The sequence below is a fragment of the Ruditapes philippinarum genome, unplaced genomic scaffold (genome assembly GCF_026571515.1).
Source record: "Ruditapes philippinarum isolate M1 unplaced genomic scaffold, ASM2657151v2 ctg15512_1_1_1_1, whole genome shotgun sequence".
Taxonomy (NCBI): Eukaryota; Metazoa; Mollusca; class Bivalvia; order Venerida; family Veneridae; genus Ruditapes; species Ruditapes philippinarum.
In genome coordinates, this window is record NW_026866352.1 from 5,415 (window position 1) to 16,914 (window position 11,500).

Below are 11,500 nucleotides of genomic sequence, written 5' to 3' on the forward strand. Positions count from 1 at the left end.
AGTAATGCCCCTTTCACTTTGAAAATAATATGAAATTTACAGTTTCTGTTCATTATCTACCTAACAGTGTTACATTTTAAATTTTAATTTGACATATGGATATGTCAAAGGAATGGGCAGGTCAAGTTGGAATTTGGTCAGGGTTTGATGTTTTTTTGGCAGAGTTATGTCCCTTTCACTTTGAAAATAATATAGATACATCTTAAGAATAAGCAGTTTAAGTTTGAATTTGGTCATGGTTCAATGATTTTAGACAAACTTATCTTTCCTGAATGTTGGAAAAATTTTGAACTTTCAGTTTCAGCACTCATTCTTTTAGCCATTATTTTGGCTACAAATATGCAATATGCTTTTTCTAAAGGTTAAGACTGAATAATTTCAGTGCCTTGAACGTTGTATGGAAATGGTTTGTGTTAACATTGAAAAGTTTTAAGGGCTTTGAACTTAAAATGAAAAAAAAAAATTAATGCACCATCTGAAATTTTGGCTGCATGCGGGGGCATCCGTGGCATGATGACACATTTCTAGTTAAAAGGTTAAGACTGAATGATTTCAGTGCCTTGAACATTGTATAAAAATGGTTTGTGTTAACATTGAAAAGTTTTAAGGGCTTTGAACTTAAAATGAAAAAATTAATTTATGCACCATCTGAAATTTTGGCTGCATGCGGGGGCATCCGTGGCATGATGACACATTTCTAGTTTTTTATAGATTTACAACCAAAAAAGTAGTTTCTTGCTAAAGGTTTAAGGGTTACTAAGCTTAGTGGACTTGATAAATATTTTAAGCAATCCTGCTGAAGCAATCTGAATAACTTTATAATTTATATTAATACTGATTAAGAATTTAAGATAATTTGTGAAAGTCATAACTTGTATAACTTTTCTCCTTACATTGCAAATTATCTTCATTTTAGGCTGTCGAAGGCACATACATTGATAAGAAATGTCCATTTACTGGTAACGTGAGCATCCGAGGACGTATTCTGTCAGGTGTTGTTATGAAGATGAAGATGCAAAGGACTATTGTAATCCGTAGAGATTATCTGCACTTTGTGAAAAAATACCAGAGATTTGAGAAGAGACATAAAAATATGTCTGTACATCTTAGTCCATGTTTTAGGTATGCCATTTCCCAACTTTAATGTTAATGTTAAGAAAAGCAGTATTACTAAAATTTGACGTTGACAAAAATGTGACAGGCAGGGAAGAGAAACGCATGTCTCTTTTCCTGGCACCCGTTTTTTGCAGTCACTTAAAATTTCTGTTCTCCCGAAATTGTTGTTGATAAATATCTTAAATTCACTAATTGATCAAACTATTCTTGAGGCTGTCCGACCTTTTCAGAAATTTTACGTGTACAAAAGTCCAAATACAGCAAACATGTTGAATAAAAGGGTTTAAAATTGGTTTTATTTCAATGTCAATATGATAATGATGTTTTAATATTCTTTGTAAGTCACCAGAGGTGTTTACTTGTTAATATGCTACCATTCTAATGTTGTTCAGTTACTGACTATTGTTTTCAAAGGCAAACATCAGTTTATGTTGGATAATTTGATTTGTTGGTGTCGTTTTGGAAAATTAATTCAAGTCACAAGTGATGTTTTACTCACGATGGTCTTCAGACATTATATGTTGAAATTGCCAACTGGCATTTTGCTGATGTGACTTCTTCTAATTTTCTATCATCTCTTTACAATAAGTTATTTTTATGACTGTCAGTTCTTCTGAAAATAAGACCTCACAATAAATCTAACGTCTTGAGAGCAAAGCTTCTAAGCATCGGCCAAAATAGTGTCTCTTAAATGGTGTTGATCTGTATTTTGAAAGTTCTTTCTTAAAGGGTTTTTCGGTTAATTTCTTTCGGTGTCATTCAGGTTGGTTTTGATCCTTGGGCAAGGAAAAAAATTTCACGTACAATTAATCTTGGACATTTGAGTCTAATGGTGTTTTGTCTCTGCTTAATCTTGTTGAATTAGTATTTGATCACTTGTGGATAAATCCAGGAAAATTGTTTAGGTAGATTGATGGTCAAGATGTTACATAAAAAAAGTTAAAATCAATATAAAAAACAACCAAAGTTAAAATAAGAAAGTATATAAGTTGAACACATGGTTTCTTTGCATCTGTCTGTTAATGAATTTTTTTAGCTCACCTGTCACAAAGTGACAGGGTGAGCTTTTGTGATCGCTTTTCGTCCGGCGTCCGTCCGTCCGTCCGTCCGTCCGTCCGTCGTCCGTCCGTCGTCCGTAAACTTTTGCTTTAAATGACATCTCCTCATAAACCACTGAGCCAATTTCATCCAAACTTCACAGGAATGTTCCTTTGGTGGTCACCTTTAAAAATTGTTCAAAGAATTTAATTCCATGCAGAACTCTGGTTGCCATGGCAACCGAAAGAAAAATCTTTAAATATCTTCTTTTAAACAACCCTAAGAGCTAGAGCTTAGATATTTGGCATGAAACATCTTCTAATGAGTGTCTACCAAGTTTGTTCAAATAAAAGCCCTGGGGTCAAAATTGGCCCCGCCCCAGGGGGTCATTGATTTTCCCTATATGCATATAGTAAAAACTTAAAAAATCTTCTTTTAAAGAACTGTAAGAGCTAGAGCTAAGATATTTGGCATGGAACATCTTCTAGTGAGTGTCTACCAAGTTTGTTCAAATAAAAGCCCTGGGGTCAAAATTGGCCCCGCCCCGGGGGGTCATTGATTTTCCCTATATGCATATACATGTAGTAAACACTTAAAAAATCTTCTTTTAAAGAACTGTAAGAGCTAGAGCTTAGATATTTGGCATGAAACATCTTCTAGTGAATGTCTACCAAGTTTGTTCAAATAAAAGCCCTGGGGTCAAAATTGGCCCCGCCCCAGGGGGTCATTGATTTTCCCTATATGCATAAAGTAAAAACTTAAAAATCTTCTTTTAAAGAACCCAAAGAGCTAGAGCTTAGATATTTGGCATGAAACATCTTCTAGTGAATGTCTACCAACTTTGTTCAAATAAAAGCCCTGGGGTCAAAATTGGCCCCGCCCTGGGGGGTAATTGATTTTCTCTATATGCATATAGTAAAAACTTAAAAAATCTTCTTTTAAAGAACCGTAAGAGCTAGAGCTTAGATATTTGGCATAAAACATCTTCTAGTAAATGTCTACCAAGTTTGTTCAAATAAAAGCCCTGGGGTCAAAATTGGCCCCGCCCCAGGGGGTCATTGATTTTCCCTATATGCATATAGTAAAAACTTAAAAAATCTTCTTTTAAAGAACCCAAAGAGCTAGAGCTAAGATATTTGGCATGAAACATCTTCTAGTGAATGTCTACCAAGTTTGTTCAAATAAAAGCCCTGGGGTCCAAATTGGCCCCGCCCCAGGGGGTCATTGATTTTCCTTATATGCATATAGTAAAAACTTATAAAATCTTCTTTTAAAGAACCCAAAGAGCTAGAGCTAAGATATTTAGCATGAGACATGTTCTAATGGGTGTCTACCAAGTATGTTCAAATAAAAGCCCTGGGGTCAAAACTGGCCCCGCCCCGGGGGTCATTGATTTTCCCTATATACATAGCAAAAACTTAAAAATCTTCTTTGAAAAAACCAAAATAACTAGAGTTTAGATATTAAGCATGAAACATCTTTAAGTAAATATCTACAAAGTTTGTTCAAATAAAAGCCGAGGGGTCAAAACTGGCCCTGCCCGAGGGGTGTCATTGTTTTTAACTATATGTGTACAGTAAAAACTTAAAAAATTTTCTTTTAAAAAACCCAATGAGCTAGAACTTAGATGTTTTGCATGAAACATCTTCTTATGGGTGTCTACCAAGTCTGTTCAAATAAACAAATAAAAACCCTTGGGTAAAAATTGGGCCGGGGGGGGGGGGGGGGGGGGGGGGGGCTATATACAGGTGAGCGACCTCAGGGCCATCATGGCCCTCTTGTTTCAGTATCTTAAAAGTTTTTTATTTTTTAAGAATTAAATGGTTTCCTCTCGGCTTGTGTGAAATAGACAGTTTTAATTATTACAGTGGAGCATTTTTATTCAGAAATTATTATTATTATGAAAATAATAACTACATACAAAAAAAATGACCAATGAAGTCACAAATGATGTTTTTCTCACGATGGTCTTCAGACTTCAACTGGTGATATTGCCAAGTGGCATTCTGCTGATGTGACAGGTCATGATTTATCTTAAAACATAGAGATTTTTCATCATGTCTTTCATTGTTGTACCAATTGCTTTATAAATTATGCTTGATCGGTTTTTCAAAAGCAAATGTTTTGTTTTTGTTAAGGCTGTATACATTTCCATATGGGCATGAGGCCATCCTTAAAAAAATGTTCGTTTGCAGTTACGCGACTGACTCACAAAATTTGCCCCTACTCAAATTTTTTTTTCATGGTCTGGATAAAAAAAATTTTTTTTTTGAATCAGAAAATTATGCCTTGTGGTTTGTTTTCGTTCTTTTAAAGGTTAATACTAATAGAAGAAATAAAATGTAGGTCTTATTAAATTAGAATTCAGTTATCAATTTATTAATTGTTACCAGATTATCAAAGCATATATTGTCCAGCATTTTGAAATTCCATGTTTATTTGGGAGTACAGTTCAATAAAAAAAAAAAATCGACCTACCTACCCACCTTGAAAATTCTGGGTCGGGTTACTGCAAACAAACATTTTTTTAAGGATGGCCTGATTGAAAGTTACAGCTGCTGTTATAAAGATGACCTGCAGGATTCTAAATATAGCTTTTAAAAAAAATTCTTTGATAGATTTTATCAACATACACTAACATGGATATTACAATTACAAAGTAAATAAAAGGATCCCTAGTCAGATATTCTTGTTTTCGTATTTATATGGTGATTTAGTGATGATACTGCGCATGCAACTTTTGCTTTCATAGTAACATGTAGGCTCAATACTTAAAATTTATTACCATATATGCAATTAATTTGACATCAGTGTAGTCTCAGGAATTAAAATAAGTCAGTTTTTATTGTGCTTTACTCTTGGAATAGATGATTATGAATTTTGTAATATTTTCTACAATGAAAAATAATGGTGTTATGAGTATGAATAGGATATCCATGTAAAGACATGATCGGGTAAAATAAGCTGTAAAAATGACAAGTCACAAATGATGTTTTTCTCACGATGGTCTTCAGACATGTATACTGGTGATACTGCCAAATGGCATTCTGCTGATGTGACTATAGTAAAATTAATGACAACATGCAATTTGTTTCGTATATTTCATCAATCAAATGTATATTAAAAATTTGTGAAATCTATCCTTTCTGCTCCAATCTTTTATTAGCTCACCTGTCACAAAGTGACAGGGTGAGCTTTTGTGATCGCTTTTCGTCCGGCGTCCGTCCGTCGTCCGTCCGTCCGTAAACTTTTGCTTTAAATGACATCTCCTCATAAACCACTGAGCCAATTTCATCCAAACTTCACAGGAATGTTCCTTTGGTGGTCACCTTTGAAAATTGTTCAAAGAATTTAATTCCATGCAGAACTCTGGTTGCCATGGCAACCGAAAGAAAAATCTTTAAATATCTTCTTTTAAAGAACCCAAAGAGCTAGAGCTAAGATATTTGGCATGAAACATCTTCTAGTGAGTGTCTACCAAGTTTGTTCAAATAAAAGCCCTGGGGTCAAAATTGGCCCCGCCCCAGGGGGTCATTAATTTTTCCCTATATGCATATAGTAAAAACTTAAAAAATCTTCTTTTAAAGAACCGTAAGAGCTAGAGCTTAGATATTTGGCATGAAACATCTTCTAGTGAATGTCTACCAAGTTTGTTCAAATAAAAGCCCTGGGGTCAAAATTGGCCCCGCCCCAGGGGGTCATTGATTTTCCCTATATGCATATAGTAAAAACTTTAAAAAAATTCTTTTAAAGAACCCAAAGAGCTAGAGCTAAGATATTAAGCATGAAACACCTTCTAGTGAGTGTCTACCAAGTTTGTTTAAATTAAAGCCCTGGGGTCAAAATTGGCCCTGCCCCGGGGGGCATTGATTTTCCCTATATGCATATAGTAAAAACTTAAAAAATCTTCTTTTAAAGAACCATAAGAGCTAGATCTTAGATATTTGGCATGAAACGCTTCTAGTGAATGTCTACCAAGTTTGTTCAAATAAAAGCCCTGGGGTCAAAACTGGCCCCGCCCGGGGGGGGGGGGGGGAGTCATTGTTTTTCCTTGTATGAGTATAGCAAAAACTTAAAAATCTTCTTTGAAAAAACCCAAATAGCTAGAGTTTAGATATTAAGCATGAAACATCTTTAAGTAAATATGTACAAAGTTTGTTCAAATAAAAGCCCTCGGGTCAAAACTGGCCCTGCCCCAGGGGTGTCATTGTTTTATACTGTATGTGTATAGTAAAAACTTTAAAAATCTTCTTTTAAAAAACCCAATGATCTAGAACTTAGATGTTTAGCATGAAACATCTTCTTATGGGTGTCTACCAAGTCTGTTCGAATAAACAAATAAAAGCCCTTGGGTAAAAATTGGCCCGGGGGTGGGGGGGGGCCTATATACAGGTGAGCGACCTCAGGGCCATCATGGCCCTCTTGTTTTCTTTAAACAAATAAATCCCAACATTTTCCAAGAGCTATTCCTACATTCAACTATTGATTGAAACACAATTATCACGCATATTGGAAGCGATAAATGTCGTCTTAAAATAACTTGATCCTTACCACTGTGGGTTCAAATTCCGACAGCGACTTTGAATTCTTTCTTGTGAGCAAGCTATCGAGCTAGCTTGTGAAATGTTGGTGGTTTTACTCAGGTGCTCCCTCCTGTCTGAAACCATGCATGGAAGGACACCTGAGGTCTTCCTCTACAAGTAAAGCATGAGAGAGATTTTATTTCACTGTCCATTGATTATTTACTGTTGCCGAGACATCTGTGTCTAACATTTCAACTTGTCTAGTTAAAAAATGTCAAGTCACAAGACTATTATTGTTAAGTTATTGAGTCATCTTTGTTTTATATACAAGTCACAAATGATGTTTTCTCACGATGGTCTTCAGACATGAAATGGTGATACTGCCAAATGGCATTCTGCTGATGTGACTTTGGTAAAATTAATGACAGCATGCAATTTGTTTCGTATATTTCATCAATCAAATGTATATTGAAAATCTATCCTTTCTGCCAATCTTTATTTCTTTAAATAATAAATCCCAACATTTTCAAAGAGCTATTCCTTGATTCCACCATTGATAAACACAGTTATCAAGCATATCTGGATAGGTAAAAGTTGTTGTCTTCAAATCACTTGCCTTTTGCTGCTTTGGGTTTGAATTCTGACAGGGGCTTAGGATTCTTTCATGTGAGGAAGCTATCCAGCTAGATTGTGGAATGTTGGTGGTTCTACTCGGGTGTGCCTGCCTGTCTGGAATAATGCATGGAAGGGCACCTTTGGTCTTCTTCCACCAGTAAAGCTGGAGAGTTGCCATATGACTTCTTCTGTTGGTGCGACATAAACCCAACAACAAAAACTTCAAGCACATTACTTTGTTTGTGGATTTTACTACACTATTCATTAATTATTTACTGTTGCTGAGACATCTGTGTCTATAAAGACTAAAACTTCAGCTTGCCTTGTTAAAAAATGTCAAATTGCAAGACTATTGATGTTAAGTTATTGAGTCATCTTTGTTTTATATACAAGTCACAAATGATGTTTTCTCACGATGGTCTTCAGACATGAAATGGTGATACTGCCAAATGGCATTCTGCTGATGTGACTTTACATAATAACAGTTTCCTACATTTACTTCCATATGAAGCTAAATTTGACATATTTTGCTCATTTTTTTAATTGCACAATTTGTTCAAAACTGGCACGTCTTACCACAGGATCAGATTGATGGTCAGTTGTGTAGAAATAAAGAAAAAATATTTTCAAAGTTCATGGAAGGACTAATTGGTACGGGCATTTATTGGTGACTATAATTAGATATTTATTTCACTTCATGAATTAATGAATGTTCTCTATATTTTACAGGGACGTAGTGCCTGGTGATGTTGTAACTGTTGGAGAATGCCGACCACTCAGTAAGACCGTCAGATTCAACGTTCTCAAGGTCTCCAAAGCAGCAGGATCTAAAAAAGGATTCAAGAAATTCTAAATGCTGTGTAAATAAAAGAAAATAAATGAAAAAAAAAATCAAATGTTTTCAATTAGTCCTTTAATATGATTAAAATTATTAATGTGTTAAATTAATCCATGGTCACACAGTCAAAAAAGCTTGTAAACACTCGAGTTTATATTGAATCTTTATTGAATTTTATCTGCATGCAGATTCATATCTAAACTGCTATGTTTTCACATGAACACATGTTCTGAGAAAATAGTGGCTATACACGATTTTAGAATCAATTTTGCTGAAAATATGAAAACTCCAAATTATATGCATTTAATATCCCCACAAGAGAAGACATAAAACTCTTTCCTTTTTATACGCCCGTTTGAAAAACGGGACGTATTATGGGAACGCCCCTGGCGGGCGGGCGGGCGGGCGGGCGGCGTCCAATTTTGTCCGGAGCATATCTCCTACATGTATGGAGGGATTTTTAATGAAACTTCATATAAATGTTCACCACTATGAGGAGCAGTGTCGCGCACATGAACCAGGTCTCTAGGTCAAAGGTCAAGGTCACACTTAGAGCTCATTGAAAAATGCTTGTCCGGAGCAAAACTTCCACATGTGTAGAGGGATTTCAATATTACTTGGCACAAATGTTCACCATTGTGAGGCGGAGTGTCGCGTGCAAGATTCAGGTCCTTGCGGCCAAGGTCAAGGTCACACATAGAGGTCAAAGTTCAGATAAAAATATGAAGATGTGTATATGGACCATTTAGTCATCATTAATTGAGGGATTGTAACACAAATGGTCATTATCAAGGACTATGGCTGTGATACATATAATTTAGGTCAATATATACAAGGTCAAGGTCACTAAAGATGATGAAATATCCAGATTTTGTAAATAGAATTTAATCAAAGGGAGACAACAAAGTTATTACTTTGTTCATAAATGACTTACACAATTACTCCCCTTGATCTAAAAAATAGAATTTAATCAAAGGGCATGAAATAATCCTCTTTCTTGGACTTGAGTATGTTGTAAAGAATGTAACATTTATTTACACATGTTTCATTCATTGGTCAAGATTCTTAACTGTGATAACTATGGTGTTCTGTAGACTTGGTATTTGTTCATAAAGATCATACAGTAATTACCTTATCAAATGTAAATACTTTCTCATAGAAATTTAATTATATTTTAATTTTCAAGTAAATATCAGTTCAGCTCATTCAAAGATTAAGAATTGTAATGAAATGTATTTCCCTAGAATAAAATCTTAAATCAGAATTTTTAGTTATTAAATTACATGTACTTTTTATACGCCCGTTTAAAAAAAGATAAAAATATGAAGATGTGTATAGGGACGATTTAATCATCATTTATTGAGGGATTGTAACACAAATGGTCATTATAATGACTACGGCTGTGACACATGTACTTTAGGTCAATATATGCAAGGTCAAGGTCACTAAAGATGGTGAAATATCCAGATTTTGTCTGGAGCATATCTCATACATGTATGGAAGAATTTTTATAATACTTTATGGAAATGTTCACCACCATGATATGTATTGCTCCATGCATGATCCAAGTCTCCAGGTCAAAGTCAAGGTCACACTTAGAGCTCATTGAAAAACGCTTGTCCGGAGCAAAACTTCTACATTCATAGGGGGTTTTCAATATAACTTGGCACAAATGTTCACCATTGTGAGGCTGAGTGTCGCATGCAAATTCAGATCCCTGCGACCAAAGTCAAGGTTACACTTAGAGGTCAAAGTTCAGATAAAAATTTGAAGATGGTTATAGGGACCATTGAGTCATCATTTATTGATGGATTGTAGCACAAATGGTAACTATCATGACTACAGGTGTTACACATTTAATTTAGGTTAATATTTGCAAGGTCAAGGTCACTGGAGATGATTAAATATCCAGATGTTGTCCGGAGCATATTTTCTACATGCATGGAGGAATTTTAATGTTACTTTATAGAATTGTTCACCACCATGAGACGTAGTGCCCTGCACATAAACCAAGTCTCTAGGTCAAAGGTGAAGGTCACAGTTAGAGCTCATAGAAAAACACTTGTCTGGAGCAAAACTTCTACATGCATAGAGGGATTTCAATATAATTTGGCACAAATGTTCATCATTGTGAGGCCGAGTGCCGTGCATAAAATTCAGGTCCCTGCAACCAAGGTCAAGGTCACACATTCTGTGCATATCTTCCCTATTGATTTGTTTTAAGGTTCATTTAACAACACAGTGCCAAGAATAAAAACTTGCTTGCTAGATAACACTTATCCATAATGCCCCCATCTCCATCTAAAGCTTTTTTCGTAAACGGGCGTATTTTGTGACTATGGCACCCTTGTTGTCTTTGGAATAGAAAATGGTATACAGAGATAGTCTTGTTTGTCTGTCCATTATTCAGCCTTAAGGGATTTTGAAATAACTATACCAATGTAAAGCATGTGCAACACCCAGACCCCCCCTATCAGCGACATTGATGTAATGAGTGTAACCGACGTGCTCGGATGATGTATAGCTTCTAATGCAATTTTGAGGTACATTTTGCCATTCTTGGTGCAGAGCTACGATTACAAGTAGTTTGTACCATTGCCCGTTAAAATTTCAGTTGTCAAAATTGAGGCTAAATGTCGGTGTGAGGAGGTTAAGGCTAATCTGCGCACATGGCAAGTTAAAATTTGGCGTTACATAAGTCATTTTAGTTACTTACGTAATTGTCACATTTACCAAAAATATTTACCAAAGTAATGTTTTTGTAAACGCTCCAACACCATTCTTAAAAACAATTTGTTTTTGGTATAAAAAAAACAAAACAGAATTTGCTTATGCTTCAATAATTTGGTTAAGAATAAAAACTAAACTTAAATTTACTGGTTTATGATGAAATTGGTATCACTACTTGCCAATTGCTATTCTTAGCTCAATTAAGTCGTCATCTTATGACAGTGCTTTCAAATCACAACAATTTTAAAATTTCTGGGATGTGCTAAACTTATTTCCATGTGTATATATAACGATATATTCGATAGATACAGGCAATGTTTATTCAAATGACCTTAACGAAGTTAATGGAGTGCCAGGTCAATATTGTTTGACAATACAAATTTTTCTTAATATAAAATATACAAGTTTATATTTGTAATGATTTTATTTCCTAGTTTATCAACAGTTACAGAAGTTTGCTAACAAAAATATTACAGTTGTAACAAAATGTCAAAAGTATATGTATACATTTTCCCCCTAAAAAATCCAAAATATAAAATTATTAAACTATTCACAAATAACATACAGGGCATAAATTTATAAACAAAAAAATGCAAAATGAGACTGGATTAGGAATCTAAGCTAAATTGAAAAAAGAATA

At 34.8% G+C, this 11,500-nt stretch overlaps 1 protein-coding gene and 5 non-coding genes across 6 annotated transcripts; all 6 read left to right on the forward strand.

The window, feature by feature from the left end:
- Nucleotides 1–916: 916 nt before the first annotated feature.
- Nucleotides 917–8,188, forward strand: LOC132732238 (small ribosomal subunit protein uS17; the record flags this gene model as incomplete). Its single annotated transcript, XM_060718631.1, has 2 exons — nt 917–1,122; nt 8,022–8,188. Coding segments are annotated over 2 exons (330 nt in total), but the record flags the coding sequence as incomplete, so codon positions are not given.
- On the forward strand, nt 1,595–1,674 carry LOC132732243 (small nucleolar RNA SNORD35). The gene has a single exon (XR_009626000.1). It is a non-coding gene; the product is annotated as a small nucleolar RNA SNORD35 (small nucleolar RNA).
- Nucleotides 4,097–4,176, forward strand: LOC132732240 (small nucleolar RNA SNORD35). Its single transcript, XR_009625997.1, has one exon. It is a non-coding gene; the product is annotated as a small nucleolar RNA SNORD35 (small nucleolar RNA).
- LOC132732239 (small nucleolar RNA SNORD35) lies at nt 5,136–5,217 on the forward strand. The gene has a single exon (XR_009625996.1). It is a non-coding gene; the product is annotated as a small nucleolar RNA SNORD35 (small nucleolar RNA).
- Nucleotides 7,010–7,088, forward strand: LOC132732241 (small nucleolar RNA SNORD35). The gene has a single exon (XR_009625998.1). It is a non-coding gene; the product is annotated as a small nucleolar RNA SNORD35 (small nucleolar RNA).
- On the forward strand, nt 7,687–7,765 carry LOC132732242 (small nucleolar RNA SNORD35). The gene has a single exon (XR_009625999.1). It is a non-coding gene; the product is annotated as a small nucleolar RNA SNORD35 (small nucleolar RNA).
- Nucleotides 8,189–11,500: the final 3,312 nt, after the last annotated feature.